General features: G+C 40.6%; 14 protein-coding genes across 15 annotated transcripts; 9 read left to right on the forward strand and 5 right to left on the reverse strand.

Annotated features, from left to right (window-relative positions):
• The first annotated feature begins 78 nt into the window (after positions 1–78).
• On the forward strand, positions 79–1,802 carry BBOV_IV003140 (putative integral membrane protein). Its single transcript, XM_001609428.2, has 9 exons — positions 79–263; positions 301–452; positions 487–592; positions 627–748; positions 818–1,100; positions 1,136–1,203; positions 1,269–1,412; positions 1,447–1,614; positions 1,650–1,802. Exons 1-8 carry the CDS (start codon positions 158–160, stop codon positions 1,549–1,551), a joined length of 1,086 nt encoding a protein of 361 aa, XP_001609478.1. The 5' UTR covers positions 79–157; the 3' UTR covers positions 1,552–1,614; positions 1,650–1,802.
• On the forward strand, positions 1,575–2,242 carry BBOV_IV003150 (Thioredoxin-like family protein). The gene is made up of 4 exons (XM_001609429.2): positions 1,575–1,614; positions 1,650–1,819; positions 1,856–2,045; positions 2,084–2,242. Exons 2-4 carry the CDS (start codon positions 1,655–1,657, stop codon positions 2,227–2,229), a joined length of 501 nt encoding a protein of 166 aa, XP_001609479.2. The 5' UTR covers positions 1,575–1,614; positions 1,650–1,654; the 3' UTR covers positions 2,230–2,242.
• A 520-nt stretch (positions 2,243–2,762) lies between these two features.
• Positions 2,763–3,964, forward strand: BBOV_IV003160 (SNARE associated Golgi family protein). Its single transcript, XM_001609430.1, has 6 exons — positions 2,763–2,893; positions 2,931–3,154; positions 3,192–3,278; positions 3,316–3,361; positions 3,398–3,739; positions 3,775–3,964. Exons 1-6 carry the CDS (start codon positions 2,842–2,844, stop codon positions 3,930–3,932), a joined length of 909 nt encoding a protein of 302 aa, XP_001609480.1. The 5' UTR covers positions 2,763–2,841; the 3' UTR covers positions 3,933–3,964.
• Positions 3,965–4,006: 42 nt separating this feature from the next.
• On the reverse strand, positions 4,007–5,581 carry BBOV_IV003170 (Sugar transporter family protein). The gene has a single exon (XM_001609431.2). It carries the CDS (start codon positions 5,480–5,482, stop codon positions 4,064–4,066), a length of 1,419 nt encoding a protein of 472 aa, XP_001609481.1. The 5' UTR covers positions 5,483–5,581; the 3' UTR covers positions 4,007–4,063.
• Positions 5,582–6,255: 674 nt separating this feature from the next.
• On the reverse strand, positions 6,256–8,428 carry BBOV_IV003180 (Sugar transporter family protein). Its single transcript, XM_001609432.2, has one exon. The coding sequence runs from the start codon at positions 8,333–8,335 to the stop codon at positions 6,602–6,604; it is 1,734 nt and encodes a 577-aa protein (XP_001609482.2). The 5' UTR covers positions 8,336–8,428; the 3' UTR covers positions 6,256–6,601.
• Positions 8,429–9,440: 1,012 nt separating this feature from the next.
• Positions 9,441–10,065, reverse strand: BBOV_IV003190 (Ribosomal_L40e superfamily protein). The gene is made up of 2 exons (XM_001609433.2): positions 9,998–10,065; positions 9,441–9,896 (listed from the first exon to the last, which is right to left on the reverse strand). The coding sequence occupies exon 2, from the start codon at positions 9,889–9,891 to the stop codon at positions 9,496–9,498; it is 396 nt and encodes a 131-aa protein (XP_001609483.1). The 5' UTR covers positions 9,892–9,896; positions 9,998–10,065; the 3' UTR covers positions 9,441–9,495.
• A 95-nt stretch (positions 10,066–10,160) lies between these two features.
• On the forward strand, positions 10,161–11,913 carry BBOV_IV003200 (uncharacterized protein). The gene is made up of 3 exons (XM_001609434.2): positions 10,161–10,840; positions 10,916–11,183; positions 11,218–11,913. The coding sequence occupies exons 1-3, from the start codon at positions 10,518–10,520 to the stop codon at positions 11,887–11,889; spliced, it is 1,263 nt and encodes a 420-aa protein (XP_001609484.1). The 5' UTR covers positions 10,161–10,517; the 3' UTR covers positions 11,890–11,913.
• A 281-nt stretch (positions 11,914–12,194) lies between these two features.
• Positions 12,195–13,901, forward strand: BBOV_IV003210 (putative calcium-dependent protein kinase 4). The gene has a single exon (XM_001609435.1). The coding sequence runs from the start codon at positions 12,320–12,322 to the stop codon at positions 13,871–13,873; it is 1,554 nt and encodes a 517-aa protein (XP_001609485.1). The 5' UTR covers positions 12,195–12,319; the 3' UTR covers positions 13,874–13,901.
• BBOV_IV003215 (haloacid dehalogenase-like hydrolase family protein) lies at positions 13,901–15,126 on the forward strand. The gene is made up of 2 exons (XM_051767689.1): positions 13,901–14,098; positions 14,430–15,126. Exons 1-2 carry the CDS (start codon positions 13,945–13,947, stop codon positions 15,095–15,097), a joined length of 822 nt encoding a protein of 273 aa, XP_051623598.1. The 5' UTR covers positions 13,901–13,944; the 3' UTR covers positions 15,098–15,126.
• Positions 15,127–16,152: 1,026 nt separating this feature from the next.
• BBOV_IV003220 (haloacid dehalogenase-like hydrolase family protein) lies at positions 16,153–17,804 on the forward strand. The gene has a single exon (XM_001609436.2). The coding sequence runs from the start codon at positions 16,344–16,346 to the stop codon at positions 17,244–17,246; it is 903 nt and encodes a 300-aa protein (XP_001609486.1). The 5' UTR covers positions 16,153–16,343; the 3' UTR covers positions 17,247–17,804.
• A 151-nt stretch (positions 17,805–17,955) lies between these two features.
• Positions 17,956–19,209, forward strand: BBOV_IV003230 (haloacid dehalogenase-like hydrolase family protein). The gene is made up of 2 exons (XM_001609437.2): positions 17,956–18,318; positions 18,356–19,209. Exons 1-2 carry the CDS (start codon positions 18,156–18,158, stop codon positions 19,045–19,047), a joined length of 855 nt encoding a protein of 284 aa, XP_001609487.1. The 5' UTR covers positions 17,956–18,155; the 3' UTR covers positions 19,048–19,209.
• Positions 19,210–19,500: 291 nt separating this feature from the next.
• Positions 19,501–20,730, forward strand: BBOV_IV003240 (haloacid dehalogenase-like hydrolase family protein). 2 transcript variants are annotated; one of them, XM_051767917.1, is made up of 3 exons: positions 19,501–19,745; positions 19,785–20,001; positions 20,040–20,730. In XM_051767917.1, exons 2-3 carry the CDS (start codon positions 19,806–19,808, stop codon positions 20,723–20,725), a joined length of 882 nt encoding a protein of 293 aa, XP_051623622.1. In that variant the 5' UTR covers positions 19,501–19,745; positions 19,785–19,805; the 3' UTR covers positions 20,726–20,730. The 2 variants fall into 2 exon arrangements, with proteins under 2 accessions (XP_051623622.1, XP_001609488.1); XM_001609438.2 differs by having other exon boundaries at positions 19,642–20,001; positions 20,040–20,728.
• Positions 20,731–20,779: 49 nt separating this feature from the next.
• On the reverse strand, positions 20,780–21,322 carry BBOV_IV003250 (uncharacterized protein). Its single transcript, XM_001609439.2, has 2 exons — positions 20,938–21,322; positions 20,780–20,900 (listed from the first exon to the last, which is right to left on the reverse strand). The coding sequence occupies exons 1-2, from the start codon at positions 21,319–21,321 to the stop codon at positions 20,799–20,801; spliced, it is 486 nt and encodes a 161-aa protein (XP_001609489.1). The 5' UTR covers position 21,322; the 3' UTR covers positions 20,780–20,798.
• Positions 21,323–21,334: 12 nt separating this feature from the next.
• Positions 21,335–22,872, reverse strand: BBOV_IV003255 (putative integral membrane protein). The gene is made up of 5 exons (XM_051767016.1): positions 22,578–22,872; positions 22,047–22,542; positions 21,659–22,012; positions 21,459–21,530; positions 21,335–21,422 (listed from the first exon to the last, which is right to left on the reverse strand). The coding sequence occupies exons 1-5, from the start codon at positions 22,828–22,830 to the stop codon at positions 21,374–21,376; spliced, it is 1,224 nt and encodes a 407-aa protein (XP_051623603.1). The 5' UTR covers positions 22,831–22,872; the 3' UTR covers positions 21,335–21,373.
• Positions 22,873–22,916: the final 44 nt, after the last annotated feature.

Here is a 22,916-nt window from a genome sequence, read left to right on the forward strand (position 1 = left end):
TAAAAATTAGCACTTACCCAAAATAGTGATACATAGACACCACCATGGAAGGGTTGGTACAAGAGACAGTAGGGCCTTAGTAACAATATAAGCGACAGAACTGAACAAAACACACCAATGTGGATCTATATTATCTCCCGGAAACAATAATAAAACAATGGGAATTAACAAGCTTCTCTGCCATCACCTGTGCGCTGTAACGGCGACTCACACACTGCTGGTGGAGAAGAATCCAAGTAAACGGAGATTCTCACGCAGATGCCGTACGTTAACTTCCATTGTACATACATTGTTCACCAGGATTTGCGATAGTCATACTTATCATATCTGTCCTGTTTTGGCATGGCCTTCCTAACACCGGAAACACATTGTACTCCACAGTGGGACTGCCATCAAACGCTACGCAATATGATGTCGTAACACACCATTCACGTATGAAAACACGATTCCAGGTAGTCTAACGAATGTACAAATCACATTAGTTAGAAGGAAGGAGCACCCGAAAATGCAGAAGATATTAAAAATGCATTCCAAATACTATTAAACGACGAGAAACGGAAGATGTACAGGCGATTTGGTGATCTGGATACGGGTAGAGTTGTTATGTTGTATCTTATCAGCTATAGATGTCATTGGCGAGAGTAACGTAGCACTTGTTGCGGCTGCACTCGGATTGGCGTACCACGCACTGTCGTCTATCATATGCTTTGCGCTTTATGGTACTAGCCAGATGGCATTTACGCGCTATGTAAGTTGGAGCCACATTATTGTGTAATGGCGTCCGATAGTGTTACAAATGGCCCTAATAACGTTATAGGTCATGATGCTATATAGCTCAATAGCATTTGCACTTGAAATGGAGTGCCGTTTCGTCACTGCCAATTCCATATTCAAGAATATATTCTACGTCAATAAGCTGCTGCCATTCCAGCAAATCGCACTGCTCAGAGGAGCAGCTCCAGCTATCGCACTTTTCCTCAACGCCATATGTGCACGTTTATTCGTCGATATAGAGAGGCTGTCTTACTTCCTATGGCATTCATCGGTTACTACCAATAGAGTAATACTGGAGAAAATGGTAGACGTCGTCGATGCGACCAGTAGGTTATATTACCACGAAACAAAAACACAACAGACTACATACGCTCAATGGGACCGAAGTCAACCGCACACGTCAAGTTAAATAAATCAGTACAACAACAGGTAAGCATTAGGTACTATGGATCACAGGGATATCCGTTTCATTAAATGGGTTCATATGACCACAGCTTAATGTAAGCAGTGAAGATGAAACTTCTGAGGAAAAAGAAGATGACAGCCACGCATCAGATGATACTGGGAAAATAGTAAAAATACTAGAATCAATGGATGTATCGCAACGTAAAAAAGTAGCCAAACTACTGGAAAAATCGGTATGCCAATGAGTGATATATCCATAAGACACAGGAGGGTGACAACGAAACTGAGGAAGCCGCCAGCTGGTTTGAAAGACTGAAAACTCCAGCTATATACTTTGCATTATTCGTGTTATTCAAATATTACTGGAAGTAGGACTGCACTGAACACATGTGCACAGACACGTCACGGCTTTGCACGTGAGTCGAGAGCACAAAGGTAACCTCTTCAATATTTATTCACAATGGATACAGATGGCATGTCAGATAGAATAACGGCAATGCCCTTATTCACAGATGACATGCTAAAAAACCAACGAGGTGAAGTCGTGCCTTTAGCAGACCTCGCAGGAAAATCAGTAGGACTCTTGTTCTGTGACGGTGACACACCAATATGCCTGGCAACAATGCCACTAATTATACAGGTATAGCATGTTTTATATTACAACAGCTTCTAACAGTTCTACAACAGTATCAATGGACAGGGTCTAGCTAAGAAAATTGAAATCGTCTACATCAGCTGCGATGAATCACAAGAAGCATTCGAACGCAATATAAGGCGAATGCCATGGCTACATATAGACTATAACGATAGGATACTTGCGGTACTGAGGAATAGGTACAATGTTATAGACCCAGGAACTGAATATGGTAAGCATTAGCTGAATAGTGATATCAACATAGTGCAGGTAACTATAATGCAGTAGAAATACCATCTATCATCGTTGTAAATAGCAATGGAGGTGAAATACAACGCTTCCCATTGTATCACGGAAGAGAGCAGAGCAGCCAAACACTTAGGAGATGGGACTGGCGCAACTGCTTATTTGCTTAGTTAACCTGAGAGAGTATACAATGACACTAAGTCCAGGTTACAGAAGTGAAGGCTCAGTAGATACTAACATGCGCCACAGTTATTCCATCTACAGAAAAAGCATATCGGTTGACAAGAATAATGTAATTAGTATATAAATAATACACACTAAGTAATGGAATAATATATAATAGTTGATTCGCAGGTAATCGTGTCACAATGTGCCAAAATACCCATGTCAATCAATAAGGACGCTACACATCAGCATTTAATGTAGTAAGCATGGTTTAACATGTGATGATGTCGTAACATGTAGGCCCTAGAATAGATACAATGCAGTTGCACGAAGCTATGAAGAGCCAGCTTGCCATTAACATAAAAGAACTGCGTTGTGTCAGATTAATATAAAGAATGTGTAACCATTTCATAACGATCAAGCAAATTCTCAACGAAAAGGCAAGGAATCACCATACTATTGACGGTGCATCTTGGTTGTTGCTAGTGTACCCGAGGGTGCATCTCGGCCGTTGTTGGTGTACTCGACAGTGCATATCGCGTGCCTTGCCATTTAGGAGCGATATCCACGACCATTTTACAGTTTGTGTATATTAGAATTTTATAATTTAATCCAATATGGTTTCGACAACAGATAGTAGGTGGCCGCCAAGCAGTGCCAACGGCACAGGTAAGCTTAGTACAACAATGATACCAACGTAATACAGACCATACCACTACAATGAATAGTGCTGATGATTATGGAAGAGAAACTATGGACGATGATGGAACCAGAAGCGCGAGAGAACCACTCTTATTGCCAGAGACCCCTGAACCCACATCTAGCCGATTTCTTGAAAGATTTCTCATTTTATTGTGGATAACTGCAACCGCCCTGTTCATTATCTATCGCAAAAACGTTACAGACTTCGTAAGATACGTTGCCAGCAAGGTTTGTATTAACTGGATACTAGTCATAATGGGTGTAGGGTGCCGATCACAAATTGCTGCTATACGTATGCTATGTCCTCATCTTCATAGTCATGGTTACTTTATGTGTATCCGCAGAGCTCATGGTTTGTGTTAGTCGTTACCTGAAAAATAATGCCATAGATTATTTCTGCTGGATTTATTTTCTCTCATGTTCATGGACAAAAGGGTGAGCACTACTTTATACATCACTCACTACATGCAGCTGGTATTTTAATTGGGACTACAATCAGCTTCGTTGCATACTTCTTTACTATGCTTTTGTGTTTCTTTATCTCCAGGTACCTGCTGAAGAGAATAATCCACAAGTACCTGAGGTTCTACAGATACTATGGCGCCTTAATCAGGGCTACCGAAAATGAAGGGTTCCACATAGCCGGTCTGATTAGGATGTCACCATTCTTCCCACCTACCCTTGTAAGCTACATTTTTGGTAGTACCAACATACCTACTTTTGACTATGCTATGGCCACCTTTGGGGCCATACCATCCATTGCATTCTTCACCTACCTGGGAGCTCTCATTGAGGATTTCACAGACGACGCCAGTAAGTCACGCTCTAGCGGATACATACTTGCACAGAACCAACGAGGTCAACCTTCGAAATTACTGCCTTCATTGTTATATCAATGACCATCACAATTGGTGGATTGTACTACACATACCATATCACAAAGAAATATTTGGAGCCAAATCGCTCACCAAGAGGACGCGGTGACGCTGAAAGTAATGCAGCTTAAACAAGTATATTTTAAATGTTTTAAATTATTACATATTTATCAACGTTGAGTTTTGAAATGTGTTCAACGTAGATTATGTGGCCGATAACCGCTATTTATGCAGGTAGAAGGCCTTTAGTGATACTAATAGCTTATGCGTAAGCCTGACCAAGAGGGATGTCCTTGGTTTCCTTGATCAAAAAAGTAACGTAAACGAAGCCGAGCACACCGAATCCAGCGTATAACGCATATGTGAAGTTTTCGTTAAATTTGATAAGCATACCCGAAGTCATCACAACGATAGCTGCGAAAAGCCAGTTCGCGCATGTAGCAAGACCGAAACCAGCGTCCTTGTACTCAGCGCCCATAGCCTCAGCAAGGTATAGCCACATGACACCACCGAGACCTATAGCAAAACCAACCATGAATCCCATACAACCTGTGACCATGATGTATTCAGCCCATTTAGCCTCTTTACCAGCAGCTATCTTGATAATCACAGCGGGGACCATGAAAACGGATGAAACAAGAATACCAGCAAGTAACAATGTCTTGCGGCCGAATTTCTCAATGAAAAATGAAAGAGATATCATGGTTATCATAAGACAGAGGATACCGATAAGACCCATGACATTGGCGATGACGGTACGGCCCATAATACTAATGAAAAGCGTAGAGGCATTGGCAACGAAAATGTTAATACCCGAAAACTGTTGCACGATACCTAAACCACAGCATATGAAGATAACTTTACGATACTGAGCAACCTTGAGAGCCTCTAATAAGCTCAACTTGTCAGAGTTAGCCTTCTGGGCCTCGATATCGGCCTTCAACTCAGCAGTGATAGCATCAGCATTCTCCTCACCGTGAAGCTTGGAAATTACGCTCCTAGCCTCTTCTTCCTTACCCTCGTTCAGTAGCACGTAAGGGGTGTCATCCGTGACAATGAATACCATAATAACGACAGCTATTATACTGAACACAACAGGCCAGAACTGAGCCATCCTCCAGACGAACTTGTCGAATGTTTTAAGGTCATCCATTGTCACAGCAGCGCCATCGGCACCCAAAATACGGCCGTGTAGTAGCTGCCATGCAACCATGAGGAATTGTCCGATACAAATGAACAGGGGGTAGACGATACCGAATTTACCACGAGATTCATTGGTACAAATCTCCGACAGGTATATGGCAACAACACCGGAAGCACCAACAGAAACACCTGCAATCAAACGGCCCAAAAGGAACATGGTGAAGCAGGAAGCAGCTGTAGACATACAAGATCCAATAACGTTAATGATGTGAATAATCAACATACCCTTACGACGGCCGAATTTAGCAAAGTAACCAATTAAAAGCGAACCTACAGCACCGCCAATGAAGGTACCTGCAGCTATAATGTCACTGTAAGTGGAAGCACGGGAACATTCATAAAGTTTAGCTTCACCAGTGCACCATCCGAGGTCCATAACAGCAAATTCCCTGGAAGCTACAAAACTAACTGTATTTAGACCGAAATTAAATGCCACAAGGGCGCCCAAAGCTAGGGCATAAACAAAGTACGACCTCATCTTTGGATATTCCGATGTGCTAGCACAAGCAATGTACAAAGATACGTTTATTATCGAAAACTAAATGTTGTCGTAAAAATATGATTATTTGTTGTACCACCCTATGATGGTACCTTCTACGTTGTGGAGGATCAACCAATGTCTCCTTGGCAATCATGATGTGTACGCCTTCCCACCCCATTCATTGCCATTATTCTGCGCTCAGAATGACATTATCTATACTCCGTCAGCCAATATATAGGCCATATGGATGAGACAGTTTACAGAAGAAATATTGGTCTATTATCATGTGCATATCGCTACGCTAGACATTACTATTGTAGAATCATGTGGACGTACAATGGATCATCGCTCTTCTTCCGTGATTATTATTATGTGTGCGCTTCTATTATCAGGAATGGGTTCCCAGAACCAAGAACGACCTATATCTCTGTCTCCGGGTCTAAATGAACTCATTTTATAGACTGGCATTCCATGGGCACTAGTTGTTTTTTATGCTTTTCATTGTTTGATCTCGATATTCAGTTGTCTCACTAGAATCTATTTGATGCTTAAGACGTGACAAATGAGATAATAGTCAAATGTGTAGCACGATGTGTTCTGCCAAGGGGTGGCCTCTGTGGTATATGTTAGTTATGATGGCCTAGCGAAGTCAACCCGTCTATGACACATGGCAACAGTTACTTAAGCGTTCTTAGAGTTTCTTTCCTCTGAGAACTACGTGTACAAAAATATTTTTTAAAATGTAAAATTAGTGTGATTGGTTGGATTTACAATTCATTCCGGAGCCGGGATCTAATCCTTACCACGCAGAATGATTTATCTGTAGTGCTGTAACTTTATCCATGTTTAAATTGACATGAACAACAACTTATAAGCGTACAGCTTCAAAATACAGGCAACAAAGCCCTTCATTGTGTACAGTTAGCATGTGATACGTTCGTCCATAGTAGTAGCCCTTAAATCCAACAAAAATAAGCTCCTAGCTCTGACGACGATACACAATTAACACTTCATTAAAAGCGGGCTTCATACGATGGTATTGCTTATATCCACAGCTACCATCATGAAACACTTCGATTTGGCGTGGTACCGAAAATACCACATCATAAGAACATGTTACGCTCTTATATTTTTCATTCCTGTTTTGGCAGCTTCGTGTATTACAGGTTTTGTCTTCGTGAAAAGTGATGCGATTTTAGTAATGATCTCTGGACAAGTAGCGCCTTTGTATGCTTGGCCAAGTGGTACACCAGCGGTCTCCTTTACAAACAATATAGCAAAAACACAACCGATTCCAGAACAGATGACGTAGAACCAGTAAACGTTTTCACTTAGGGCATTTTGCATCGGCTTTGCAGTAGAAACAACAATGGCACATGTTAACCAATTAAGCACACTGGCAACAGAGTAGGCTGAGTCTTTGTACTCTGGAGGTAAAGCTTCACCGAAGTAAAGCCACGAAACACCACCATAACTAGTGGCGAAGCAGCCTACGAAAAGGATGCATGCAACGATCATAAAGTATTTTTGCCATTTTGCATCGCCGTTGGTAGTTTTAGAAAACGAGCATTCTCCATGATGCTCATTTTCACAAGGAGGTTCACAGTTGGGATGTTCAGGCTTACTACAGGCACACGATTTGCCACCATTTTTACAGGCACCACCAGTACAACACTTCCCGCTGGAACTACCAGACTCAGCACTACAACAACAACATTTGTCGCCGTTCTTTTTAGCTTCAGCTCCTTTGCCATCAGTAGCCTGTATGATCAATGCAATGGCCATAATAATGAAACCTGAACCACTCCCTATGATAAATAAAGTACGACGACCCAACTTTTCTACATAGAATGGCATAGCACAGCAAACAAGGAAATTGGCAACTGGGCAGAGCACACCCCAAGCTGAAGCCTTAAAACCTTCACCGACAATCTGGCCGAACAACTCCGATGCACTTAAAGTGAAGACATAAATACCACACATTTGACGTAGAATGGCGATACCGAAAACAACAAATAATGCATAACGAGAATCTGGGTGCTTGAATGCATCCATGATGCTTGCCTTCTTTGCTCCACTGGCACTCTGGCTGGCCAAATCTTCCATGAGTTCGTTGTAGCTCTGCTCTACATGTTGTTTACCTTGTAACATTTCAAGCACTTGTCTAGCTTCCTCAAGTTGGCCATTTTTTGCAAGGACAAAAGGACTATCTTCTTTAACAGTGGTAACTAATAAATAGAGGCCTATCAAACTGAATATACCACCTGCCATTTGAGATATACGCCATAAAATTTGATCTTTAAGTTGGTTCTTACAGGGCATGTGGCATTTGCATTTTGCACTATCATTTAGGGCATCACCATGTGATAATTGGAACATGACAATAGCCATTTCTCCAAATGTTACAAAAACACTGTATATTGCTCCATACATACCGCGTTTGCTTCTAGGACAAATTTCACTTAAATACATGGCAGCAACACCAGACATACCCACAGATATACCGGAAAGCAGTCTAGAAATCATGAATAGTGACCAATGGCCACCAACACTGGCCCCAAAGCAGCCAACAACACTCAATAAATTAATTATAATCATGCATTTGTGACGTCCATACTTGGAAAGAATGCTAATGAGAGCAGATCCTAAAGCGCATCCAAGGAAAACAGAACCACTAAGAAGACTGTCAACGAATGTTTTTTTTTTACTATCGTCCACCTGTTTTCCTGAATACACTCTCATTTCTCGCATTGCAAACAATTTTGAAGGACCTAAACAGCAACCTATAACCCCAAAGTTTAGGGCTACGATGCCCGCGCAGCACATAGCCGCCCAGAAGTATCGTGACATCTTTCCAGGCTTGATGGCTACACGGTATATATAATAAGTAATCTAAAATACTCCCTTTAAACGACCAATTTCTCTGGTCGCTGTTCATCCGTATTCACGGCATTGGAAACATATTTAAAATGATTTTATTTAGGTGGGGCCACACACCAATGTAGCTCTTTTTCATCGAATCACAAAAAATATTTTAAAAGAATATTTAAAGCGACATATTAAATATTAAAGGGCAATCAGATTACTTGTTTGAATACATATGTGTAAAGTGGAATATATTGATTTCCGCGCATGCCTCATAAAGCGCTATACGTAATCGTATATCTTGGAAATAGATCCATTAAATTATTTAATTTATATTACCTAGCATTAGTGTATTAATGATCTTCTGTTGGATCAGCTGGCAACAAATAGCACGGTTAGTTTATGGCAATTTAATATAACCCATAGTATATATTTCAATATATGGGAATATTTTTGCTTCGTACCGACTGGTTTTTAGGTTATATATAATTATATGATTGGTATTTTTGCATATAATATTGTATCATTACATGATCTGTGTATCAAAATGTTTACTGCATTAATATATAACCTTTCACATAGTACCATTTGATTAAATCAAGTTTCTAATTTCAGTTTGCTTCATCAATGAATAATACAGTCGATCTTGTTTATGTTATTACGATATACCGTTTGTTCCAACACTGCTTTATTATATGGCTGTGAATTGTGATTATTTATAGATAATGTTTGTTAATAATGGCATATCATATTTGTTGAATGTCCCTCATTACTTGATAATAATTTCTAAGTGCATCGTTTTGTGCAATAGACACTACATAGTATCGTTGCCCCTATGAGTAATTATGAATTTCGGTTTTCCGTTGTCTTGATTTTTTGTACACCTGAGAATGTTCCCAGAATGGTCCACAACCTATTAGCTGATACAATAGCTCTATATATCTAAACCTAACACACAATGGTCACAGCTCATCAAGCACTGTTAGACAGTACATATAATTGCCATGCAAGCCACAATCACCTAAAATATCACATTTTATTAAAATTATACATGAAAGAAATAGCTGTACACGCAACGAATACATTATTGACGCCGATAAGTTGATTGTGTCATTATGCACAACGAGCAAAAGGTCATCGAACGCTCAGCTACCACCCTTAATCTTCTTCTTGGGACGAAGCTGACTGCAACGACCACAACCCTTCTTGCGGCAGTTAGTGGCACGAGGAGGAAGACGTGCGTAACAGCGACGGCAAACCATCTTGTCGCAGTTGTACTTTTGAGCCAAAATGACCAAAGAGGGCTCAATGATACCACCCCTCAAACGTAGAACTAAATGGAGAGTACTCTCCTTCTGGATGTTGTAGTCAGACAACGTACGACCATCTTCCAACTGCTTACCAGCAAAGATCAAACGCTGCTGGTCTGGGGGAATACCCTCCTTGTCCTGGATCTTGGCCTTGACATTTTCGATAGTGTCACTGGGCTCAACCTCCAATGTAATGGTTTTACCCGTTAAGGTTTTAACGAAAATCTGCATCTTGCCTGCGAAGATATGTTAAAACCAGTACTAATAACCAGAGGCCTCACGACACCCTGGCCAATGGGACCATATAACAAGCAAATCAATACCCTACGAAACTTACCTCACTCAGAATGAAAAATGATGAAAAAAGATGTATAGGGCTCGTCGTTTCTCTTTTACAAGTGCCGACGATATGGAGTGACTCGCCCTGGGGAGGCTCACCTGAGAGTCTAGTCGGGCTGCGCGTCACCCTCAAATCTCCGTTGTCTATTTTCCGGCACGTACGGTCAACGCAGGCTACAGTTTCTAATAAGTTGTTGTAGCCTGTGCGTGCCGGGTGGATCGCAACGTTTTTCAATACCCTTGTGGACCTACACATACATAGGCATTTAACAACGGTCAATGGATAATCAAACGGAGATCGCTAAGTGCGACTCGTCAGTGATCTCACAGACTGTGACAACATCTTTAATTACTTCTAAAGTAGAAATTAACTTAGGTCTTGCGTCTAATCAAACAGATAGACCTAAATCCATAGTACTCCCTTTGGAAGTCAAATCAGACAGCCCATCAGAACACCTCAAGGCTGTGCAACATGAGGTGAATGCGTGGATAACAACTTTTGTTAAAGATAGCTAAACATGACGTTAGACGGCGTCCAAAAGGGTGGAATGAGCGCTATTGCCGCCAATACCACTAGAAAGGCATACGATAAGGAGACCTTCGCCGCTTTAGTAGAGAGTTGTACTAGGCTATTTTGTTGTGATGAGGAAATAGTTATCGTAGACTTGTTATTGGCAGTGGAAAAGGCTATTAATGAGCGCGACATAGAAGCTGAAATAGGCATATCGGAACGCAAAGTACATGAGTACCTATCTCGACTGGAACGCCACGGATTAGTGACAAAGGTCACTACCGGGCAACAATATGACATCATGGCAAAGCCCGTCCGTCAACCGAAAAGGTGAGTATTGCATAAGGTAGACCTAGTGAATAGCTATCGTTACGGCTGTGTATCCCTTAGCTCAATATCTTACAGTGCAAGAGACCTTCTACCGCAGCAACAACACCAGAGCACAACACAGTGCCATTGGAGGTTAAGCAAATATTTCATCGTTGTTGTGCATTATAAGCTAAACAAGATGGAAGAAATATTGCAACAGCGCAGACGGAGCCTGCACGAGTGCGACAGGTTCATATGTGGAAAGTGTAATGCCGTTTATGACAGTCTAGACGTGCAGAAACTAGAGTTGGATGGCTTTGATGCGCACTTTATATGCTACTGTGGGTCGAAGGTGGAACTTGATGTAAGTTACTCTTTATATGTCGACACATATATAGGACACCGAAACCAAGGATTCAATGTACTCTTCCCAGCAACAACGGTGTGAAGAGCAGGTTAAAACACTGAAAAAATGTTTATCGGCTGCTTGGGGGATGGACGTACCGCAGTTCCCAATATATGTTAAGAATAAGAGCAAGGGCGAGGAACAGCCACAGGAAGATTCGGACAATTTGACCTCGGCGCCGAGTGTAGTTGAAGCAGCGTCAAGTGTGGTCAGCAATGGCAGTGGAACCAGCGAGACCAGCAGTACTATGACATCGATGCCAGTTGTTAAGTCACTTATGTCTGACTTCAAGAAGCAGACGAGTGACTCACTTGGAAAGAAGTTAGAAACTGGAAAAATCAAGTTCCACATGCACGGGATGATTAATAAAAAGTCTGCAGGTACACATGTTACATCAGCTACCAAATTGGTCACTGAGCATACCAAAGCGCCCGTAGCAACAACCACACCAAAGGAGGTTAAAGTGCAAGGCAGCACGCCAGAAGTAACAACTCAAGAAGATTCCAAACCTTCACAGGAATCTGGAGATGATATCACGTTCTATATCGGTAAATTGGGGCGATCCTTCCCACTGGTAGAAGCACAGAATCACCAGCAACACATGAGCAACGAAGAGTTCGAAAACTTCTTAGAACTACAGGACAGATACTTAAATTTTTTGTGATATTGCATATACAACTAAATTGTGTACGTTATAACAGTGGAAGGTAAATGGTTCTCACACACATTTAACAACACACGTCTCAATACTGAAAGAATGTGAATCACGTTGTCAACTGGGTACATAGAGTCATATGTTCAGAATCATGGAGCCACTAAACAGCATGTTCCAGGAGCACAATGGTATTCACAAGCACATTAACACCTTGCCATGTATGTGGCTTCAGCCAAGAACATTGCGCATGCCACCACAGAGACCCTATTGTACATGGTGAATGAAGGTGTAAGATTCGTAAAAAATATATGAATCGCTGCTAAAGTGCAACATATCTTTATTCACGACGATAAGCGCGATAACAATTTTTTAAGTGACGCGTACGTATGTACCGAGTGATTACATGTGCCAAAAAGGGTCTAACTGGTACGCAACCTAGATGTGTTTTCGCATATCATGTAATAAACGGGACGGCAGTATGTCGGACAAGGTGAGACTTCGTGGCGCAGCAAATGAAGGCTCGGCAAAGGCAGAACTGCAACCCGGTAGTAGCAAGGACAGAAGTGGATCTTTGCGAGCCCATCCGGGCATGTTTGTCACCTGCGCGACCGGGACGTTCCGTGAAAATTATAAAGCCGTGAAACTTCTGGGTAAAGGATCGTTCGGTGAAGTATTGTTGTGTCTCAATCGTGCCACAGGACAGCAATACGCAGTTAAAGTCATTATCAAGAGCTCTGTCAAACGTAAAGGCGACCATGAATCACTGTTACGTGAAGTTAATGTCCTCAAGGCATTGGATCACCCCAATATTATGAAAATTTTTGAATTCTTTGAGGATGAAAAGTACTACTACTTTGTAACGGAGCTCTACTCTGGAGGAGAGTTGTTTGACGAAATTGTCAGCCGCAAATGCTTCTCCGAGCACGACGCAGCCAAAATCATCAAGCAAGTACTCAGCGGCATTAACTACATGCACAACAGGAATATTGTACACAGAGACTTGAAACCCGAGAACCTGCTACTAGAGTCGAAGGCGCCCAATGCCAACATTAGGATCATTGATTTCGGTCTATCGACTCATTGTGATGTTAATTCCAAGATGAAGGATAAAATTGGTACCGCTTATTACATTGCCCCTGATGTACTAAAGGGAGTGTATGACTCCAAGTGTGACATCTGGTCCGCTGGTGTCATCCTCTATATCCTACTTTGTGGTTTCCCGCCTTTCAATGGAGCCAACGAATCAGAGATCATCAAAAAGGTTCAAGCTGGTAAATACTCATTCGATATGCCACAGTGGAGAAAGGTTTCTGAAAGTGCTAAGGACCTTATTGCACGTATGCTTACATACAACCCAGCTAAGAGAATTACGGCTTCTGAGGCATTGGAACACCACTGGCTCACTTACATGACCAAGGATAATACCGTCGATCTGCCAAGCTTGGAGTTGTCAATCAACAACATGAAGAGCTTCTACTACACTCAAAAGCTGTCTCAAGCTGCTCTTTTGTACATTGGATCCAAACTGGTCACTAAGGAGGAAAGTAACTACCTTACCACAATATTCAGCAAGATGGACAAAAACGGTGATGGTCAACTAGACAGGAGTGAACTCATCGATGGATTTTCTGAGTATCTCAGGCTAAAGGGCACTGCTGCAGATAATGCAGAACGTATGAGCGTGGAAGAACAGGTGGATCAGATTCTTCAAGACATTGATTTCGACAAGAACGGTTACATTGATTACAGCGAGTTCCTCACGGTGGCCATGGACCGTCGTAACTTGATGCAGAAGGATCGTCTAGAGAAGGCGTTTAAACTTTTCGATGCAGATGGATCAGGAACCATTTCTTCTGAAGAGTTGGGCAAAATGTTTGGTGTTGCTGATGTTAGTGCAGATGACTGGCAACGCGTGCTTCATGAGGTTGATTCCAACAATGATGGGCTAATTGACTTTGAAGAATTCACTGCAATGCTTACCAAATTGGTGTAAACTAGGTGTCTAAATGCATACACGTAATCTATATATTATTCACGCACACTCCTTTTTTCTTCAGAGCAGCAATGGCACATATACCTAGAATTAGACACAGAACTCCCTATGTTGCAGTAGATGTTGACGCCACCTTTATGACTCCTGTGCCAGAGATTTCACGTAGTAATGCTTATTCATTCATTGAATGCTGTGAATCTGGCCAGGTTGCATTTTTTTGCACAGGTAAGCGTTAGAGCAAACTGTTATATATTCTGTTCAAAGTATCTGCCACTTTTACAATAATTGGATCTATATGAAAATGGTATTGCATATATTCACAATTGCATAGTATTGTTGCACAAGTAATACGTGTCTGTCTGACAAATATTCATGGAGTACATCCTCAGTGATATCCATAGTAAATATCTTACCATTGTTCTGATTATAGATGTGTCATACAGTTCGTGACCTGTTTATTAGCCTATGTCATTAAATGAGTAAAAGTGCCCATTTGTTTTGTTGACCCAGGTTGGACTGAGAACCAGGACTTTTTACACGTAATATTGATGTTCAGGTAGGGGCAGAGAAGAATCTTTGCGTATATTATATGACTTATATGATGGGTTTCCTGCGTATCAAGGATATCCCGGAGTATACCACAGTGGTGCAATCGTAATTGACAAAAATGGAAAAATCATTCATGCCACATATTTCAGCCCTCATGCCACCGAACACATAGTAGATGCCATCAGATATATGTGCCATGAGACCATGACCATATTCTGCTCTTTTGATAGATGGTTGGTACTGTCCGAACATACGAAAATATTGGATTGCGAACTGAAAAATTCTAATAACCATATGCCACTATATAGTTGCACCAGAGATGAAATAATAGGCACTGAGATATCGCAAATTCTAGTTTACCGTTATAAAGATATATCCATGCCATTTGTTGTATACGATAACGTATACTTCAGGATTCGACGGGACAGACGGCCATTTGTACAATTAACGCCGTTGGGCGTATCGCCTTCGCAGGGTATATGGAATCTATTGAAACACTATGGTATTGGCACAAAGATGTTTTCTTATGTTGGACACCATTGTGATATAGAAGATCTTCCAGTTATGGAGGGCGATAACCAGAATAATAATATCGTCGAGCAACAGTCGGAAAGTAAGAATGTAGTGAGGGTTGTGAACAATGAGAACTGCATACGGCACACGAAAACTGCGTAGAGAAGTGTAATGTATATACTTGTGCAGTGCTGTTGGCAAGGCATGCTCTATTCTAGTAATTTAAAATGTATATTCAGGACCTACCAAACTGATCGCTTTGCTAACATCTGATATACACGGTACATGATGTGGTGTCGCTGAGAATATCTAAAGATTCATGGGTTTATTCCTTTAATAATCATCATACACTACAAATTGGAGGGCATGATTTCTATAACAAATTACTGCCCTACGGACGATAGAGTACATTTTATAGCTGTTGTAACGTGACATTTGTGTTATCTATACATGTTTAGTGAATCTGTCATTTATTTTACATACTAGTCAAGCACAATTTCACGGGGAGAAAATAAGTGCTCTGTATACTTCACCGGTTCCGCTCTGGATTAAAATATAGTATAGTCATTGGATGTTACTAGTTGCTTTAGGAAATTTCGTGTCCCAATATGGACGTAACATCAACGTAATGACGTGACTAAAATGGACAATGGGATGCAATTCCATTACGAAGACACTGGTGATCATAGATTTACCGTGAATGGGCAGCGCTGGATTACTATTTTAGATTCAACAGAAACCACAACTAAATGTTAACCACCAATTATCATCCCAATTACTAAGTGAGACCCTATACAACGAAGATGGTAAGTTGCTTACTAACATCTGTGTGATAATGCCAGAACACATCACACACACGCAAAACGCAGTGCGTCCCATTGAGATTATGGACTAACATATGTCGCATTCATTCATCTAAGCCACAACTAACCTCTAACATTAATAAACGCAGCCATATAGATATAATAATCAACCCCAATCAGAAATCAACACATATTACACACATACCTTCACAAGATGTGTAATGGATATGAAGAACAAATCTAGTATCACCCTTTATGTATGAGACATGGAAGGTAGTCACATGGAAAATCTCTAATTCCATCAAGAGTGAGTCCATACAGACCTCCAGAAGCTCCTCTGACGGTTATAGCATAAATATACTGGCGAAAGTCTGTAAAATTCTGTAAAAGACAGAATACCCCATAGTTAGCCCCGAATGCATGTTTTTCTTCGTTTTATGACGTATGAGCTCCTTTGCGGCTTTTGAGGCCAAATATCTACTTCTCTTACTATATTATGTTTAACTTTATCGGATTTTGATGTATCATATTGACCAATAACCTGGAAGGTTGGTTTTGTCTTCCCTACCATCACAACGATAATAATCTTCTTTATCGGAACCAAAATGATGTTTTTCATAATTTTGGGCGCATACATATGCAACCATTTGGTTCTTGGTTGCGATGTGAACGATAAATCGAACCCCAAGTTGCCCAAGCACTTCGCTGTTGACATTGATGGCACTTACAGGGTATTGAACGATGACGTCATGAATAAGAACGCAACAGCTTTTGGTAAAGCCATTGAAAAAGGAATCAACGTCTTCTTTGCTACTGGGAGAACTTTCCAAGAAACACAAAGGCTATTCAATAAATCTGACTTCCAAAAAATGCATTACAATTCTCTGCCAGGAGTATATGCTGATGGAGCAGTAGTTTACGATGAAGATGGAAATTTACTCAGCTTAAAAACCTTGAGCCACGACGTAGTGGATGATGTGTTAACCATAGTCATGAAAAACTGTGAAAAATATAAGCCTATTGTGTTCACGAATGATGATATTTATCTGCTTTGTGATATCGGACCTGAATTGAGTGAGAAGTTCCATAAATATGTTGAAAATGCTAAAAGTTCATATATAACACAAGAATCATTAAGAAATAAAGATGTATTGTTTTTGGTTAGCAGATTTGCGGACGAAATCTTACGCAACCTAAGTGATGATACCATTAATAGTTTTATCCACTCTCCTTTTGCTTACGGTTTCTATAAATTTTCACCACTAAACGTTAACAAGGCTGAAGGTATTAAATGCTTAATGAAGCGTTACAACACGACAATTGAAAACTGTGGGTGCATGGGTGACAACCTCAATGATCTTGAAATGCTATCCGAATGCCCATATTCCTTTGCCCCTAATAATGCTAAAGATCAAACGAAACAAAAGGCCAAATATGTTATGAAAGAAGACTATTCTGAGGGAGCTTTTGCTAAGGTAATGGAAAAGCTCTATGGCATTATCGTATAAGACTAAACAACTATTTTATAGGCATGTGAAGAATATTTTCCAGCGTTATATAAATGGATATTTATGACATGTTAAAGGATTCATTCGCAAAGATCTGGTAACCTTGTAACATCTTCTTCCCTCTACATTTTGAGATTGATATAGTATATTACTCAATACAAGGGAGACATCCAAGAAAACGTTGCGCTATATAACAACATGTCTGTTATCTAAACATGTACTCTCCGCCAAATGAACGGTCAGTACACACAAAAGTAACGCAGTTTTTAGAGTGGGTAAATCAAACCTGTATACAAGCAGACTTACAGTTCAAGGAAAGTATGAAATGAAGTTTGCTCATTTACGCATCTCAGATTCTATGTGTATTTGCTTTATTGGCAATGTTGAGTACGGACAATTGCGAATCTGACCTGATCATTAGAGAATGTGTATAAAAATGGCATTCGCAAAATGCGTAAGTGGCATGCTTGCCCGCATCGCACAGTGAGTCAACACATGGATATATGGTTCAAAGACACATTTGTCTTTTGAGCAGCCGCAGCATCACATGCAACATAAAAACCTAAATTTAAGCGGATGTATTGGTTATATTTATAGTAAGCAACTTGTGATTGTGTTATTATAAAAATAAGGGAGGTAATGATGCCACTTTTGTAGCTTGTTATGGGGACGGAGGTAGCATTGTTTATTATTGGCCATTTAAATAATATTTAAATGATTTCACAATTGTATACTTGGTTACATAGTGATTCAGCCGGTACATAAGGGATGTTATACATTTTATTTGGGGCTTGTAGACCATTGTATATAAGTTAGCCTCTTTACATTACACCAAGAATTCAACAGTAGAGCATCGTTTTCTGCTTTCACTATCATATTTTCATTTTTATTTTAATTACTTTTTTCAAAATGAGATCTGCATCTACTTTTGTGGGACCCATAACCCCTCCTAAGTACTTCGCCATTGATATCGACGGCACATTCTTCACTACGAACCCAAAAGCTTTTGAAAAGAATCGCCGAGCGTTCCGTAAGATGGTTGAGGAAGGTTATGTGCCGTTTTTAGCAACAGGTATGTTGATGTGTATGTGGTTTCACATGTTATTCAGGCCGCTCATATGAGACTGCTGTGATTGCGTTAAAAGATATAATGGCTGACGGTCTATATTCCGGCTACCCTGGAGTGTACCACAATGGTGCTTTGGTATATGACAAAGATAAAACGCCGATCTTCCGCAAAGCTTTTGACAAATCTTTCATACGTGATGTTTGTGACGCTGCTATAAAGAAGGGTATCGAGACCAGTCTAGTATTCCTTTCAGAAACTAAGATTTATTCTTTGGTTCCAGGATCCGAGTGCGCTGACCGTCTTGCTAGTATATGGGATTGGGATTCTGATCTCGTGGTTCGTACAGCGGATGAAATCGTTGAGCAGGATATTCTCCAAATTATGTTGTCTCGATACAACGAATTATTTGAGCTCATCAAGGGCAGGGAAGGTATTGATTACATCACGAGGATCGGTGATCGTGGTATGGGCGATCTCAACCCCCCTGGAATTAACAAGTCAACTGGATTGAAGGCATTGATGGAGAAATACAATGCCGCACCTGAGGACTTTTGTTTTATCGGGGATGGAACAAATGACATTGAAGCGATGGAGTTTGTACCATTATCTTTTGCAGTTGGTAACGCACAAGAATGTGTGAAATCGCACGCTAGATTCGTGATGGATGAGACAAACGATGACGGTGCTTTTTCCAAATTGGTACAACTTGTATACGGTATACAGGTCGACTAAGCGCCTCATCTGACCATACATCGTTAGATTTAACTGCTATTTCCTTGTATTTAAACGTTTTGATTCTTTGTTTCTGTGCCAGATATTCACTGGAATTTTATTATACTGGATCGAAATAAAGATCTTCTACGGAGAAAACATCACTTAACACACTAGTCAACATGACAATAATTTTGATTAATTCTTCTGTTTTACAGAGTATTGCTACATTGCTATCCCCTGTTTATGTTAGTATAATAGACAGGCGCGGTATAGCTAAGTTGTAGCTACAACGCAGGGCATCCGTTGTTATAGATCACTTCTATTTTTGCTTTAATTCAATCATTTATTCTCTTATACACTAAGTAAGTGACTTTATGATTCAAATACGGTTGTAATGGGTTTATTTTGTATCATGGTACATAGTGGATCTCGCACGATGTTGGTTGGCAGCGCAATTAAGTTGTAAAAAACCTTTTTCGTCACACGGCAGTCTTTTACGTCTCAAAGGAGATATTTTTTGCAAAATGACCAATTTATCTTTGAGAATTTTCCCTGGTATGGGGCTTCAGGGTTGCCGTGCTTTAGGCCAACGACATCGTCGCGCGATCAAGAACGCATAAACCCATAGACAAATAGGTGTTCTTCAGAAGCTAGCTTCTGGCTTTCTGGCCAGTGTATATAGCTGCTTTGAACAGTTCTCGCTTGGCTCCGCTCCAGTGAGTACTGTTTTATCCAATATGGTCACTCTTTCGCAGTTTTACTCATACATATTCATCATGTCTGTGGCGGCAAGCAAAATCTGTCTGTCTACAGATATATTTGGTCCTGTGAAAAGTGATTTCTATCGACCAAAATATTTTGCTGTTGACATTGATGGAACTTTTCTCACACATAATGATGATGCTCAAGAGAAGAATCGTCAAGCCTTCTCTCGTGTTGTAGCTGCAGAGTACAATATTTTCTTCTGTACAGGTATGACTGCATTTTAACTAGATCACATAATGTTTTAGGGCGTCCGTTGTCTTGCTCAATCGGAGTTTTGGGTGACAATTACATAAAAAGCACGGGATACAGTGGTTATCCTGGAATATATCACAATGGAGCCGTTGTTTATGGCCATGCTGGTGAGGTACTACGCATGGTAAAGTTCAGTAGGGACTTTATGACTGCATTTTGCCAATACATAGAGAACAATGGGTTGCAGCGTTATGTTCTTTTTGCGGACATGTACAACTTCTACATGTTAGACAATGACTGTAGTCAGCTGCGCCATGCAATGGACGAAATAAACTACCGCGGTGATCCGTTGGTTGTTTCTGTCGACGATATTTTGACCAAGAACATTACCTTGATTACGGTCCGCGGCGCTGAAATCATTACAAAGCAAACACACTTCGTTCGGGACGTCGATTACGTAATGAAAGCAGGTTCCATTGGCTGCTTTGACATAACGGCCGGTAGGTGTACCAAGGCCGAAGGTCTTAAAGTGTTGCTTGAAAAATATGGGCTCGGTCCTAAGGACTGCGGATTTATCGGTAACGGTACAAATGATATCGAAGCTATGGATCTTTGCGAGTTATCATTTGCTGTGCGCAACTCAGAACCCACTGTTGCTGACCATGCAAAGTACCATCTAAACGAGACCAATGACGAAGCAGCATTTGCAAAGGCCATTGATATTGTCTATGGTTTGTAATCAACATATAGTGGTAATATCCACAGTTAGATGCACTAATATTTGTAAACAGTGTGCTTTAAATATTGAATAGTCAGTGTGACGGTATCTGTTTGAACAACTTTGATTGTTCTCCAAGTGCTCCGGTTTGTGAGACAATGCAATTTGAATTTTCTTTAAGGCATGGTTTCATGCACTACGGTCTTATGAATATTGTATGTAACAACACTTACCTTAAAGTCAGATATGGACATATTGGCTACCCACTTGTTGAGGCAGTTCCTTAAAATACATAGAGCAGCGTCACATACACATGGCTCCCAATTAACAATTTCCATGCCCCCTCTAGGGCAGGTGTTGCGAGCGAGCATACAAGCAAGGAAGTCTTGACTTGAACTTGAGGCATCTGGTCCGAGACAATATCTTAATACTGTCAAAAATGGACTATCCTTTATTTTATCAATTTCGAGGTAGAAGTTTCGATCGCTAGACGATTTTAACGCTTCAACAACACTTTTAGCACCTATGCTGAAGCACTGTTCGTCCGAGACAAGAGCGTAACATCCGTAGGTGCTTACGGCTGTTAATAACGTCACTAACGTACCGAAGGCACGCATTTTATGTTAAATAAATCTTATTTTGCCCCCATGATCTCAAGATGCATAGCGCTCAACACCTGCGCGCGCGCGACCGTTGCCACCTGGTGTCTAAAACCGCTCTGTTTAATATTAATAGCACTTCACAAAGGATTTACCTTGCTAATAAATATCCACTTGCACATAGGTAATATGGTCGGAAAACCCCGTAGTGTGTGACTACTTTCTCTCTGTATAAACATTGGAATCATTATAATGGTAATATATAAATCCTCAAGCCTGTGATGTGCTTGGTTTAAGCCTTTATATACTTGTAAATAATTATAGCCTATTTTGAGCCAACGATTTTATGTCTTACCTGTTTGCTTGTATAGCTCTTCCCTGCTCTGCTGAACAGTTAGGGCAGTGGGAGTAGAAGTACTGTTTACTTTTAACCCAAGTAATCGGTATGAGATGGTAATCAAGTAGGAACTTGATGTGCGGTTTTTTTAATTTCCTTTTAATGACTCCAGAGGGCGGTTGATGATCGGCGATATACTTACCGGTGGTAGATGATCGACCGCATGTATGGCATCCATATGTTTTGCCTATTTGGTTTATCAATCTCTTTTGGGCAACGTTAGCGTAGTTATAGCCATCTGCCAGTAGCAAGCTGTTTGATACAGCGAACGCCCCTGGATGTGCTATATTACTAGGTGTGAAAGAATGCAGCCTATGTGCTCATTGATTCTAGGTTATATACTTACCTTCCTCCCAATAAGAAGAATGTCGACAGACAATATAGCGATATAATGACTGATTCTTTAGAGAAGGGTCTCAATATGGGCAATTTTACGTCAACCCTACCATAGCTTCTTCCCATAACAGACAGCTTCACTTCAGACTGTGGTGTTGGTAGTATCATTAGAGGTGTAAAATTTGCTGACTTTAGCTTATTACACCATTTCAAGGCAGTGCCAATAGCTGCGATAACGGCAAGCGGTATTGATATAGATTTATTGGTTCTTTGTAACAGAGATTGTGCTTCATCTTTCCCAAGGGTATGCGGCAAAAACGTGCCCATAACACTTTCAGACAGCTTATATGCTATGACTCCACCAGCCGTTACAGTAATGAAACCTGAAACGTGACCCAATAAGATCGATGATGTATCAATATCGAATGCTTCCTGTAAACGCTGGGATAATAGCGCTATAGCGACAAAAATTACATTCACAGCAACTGCTTGTACTGTGTATGTACCTATAAATCCTAGAAGATGCGAGCAACTGGCTTACCAAGTAGCGAAGAGATGTGTCTTATATCGTATTTTGAACGTAAGCGATCCCAAATCTTTGATACGCCAAATTCATTTGGCATATTAGTTATTCTATACAATTGTAATCCTTTATTATGTACAGATTTGGGTGTTTCAGTTTCTTCATTTAAAATCCCGGGCGTCTGATCATTGTAATCGCAAGTGCGCCCATCTGTTGGTGCAAGTTGTACTATAACAAGCAGAAGCAGCGCTTTTGCTGAATTTAGCTTCATCTATAGATATCTACATTTCATTTTTGACTTATTAATATTAACTATGTGCCAATGTGTAAATGTTATTGCCCATGTGTAGCGATGTT

The sequence above is a fragment of the Babesia bovis genome (genome assembly GCF_000165395.2).
Source record: "Babesia bovis T2Bo chromosome 4 map unlocalized Chr4_2, whole genome shotgun sequence".
NCBI classification, from domain to species: Eukaryota; Apicomplexa; class Aconoidasida; order Piroplasmida; family Babesiidae; genus Babesia; species Babesia bovis.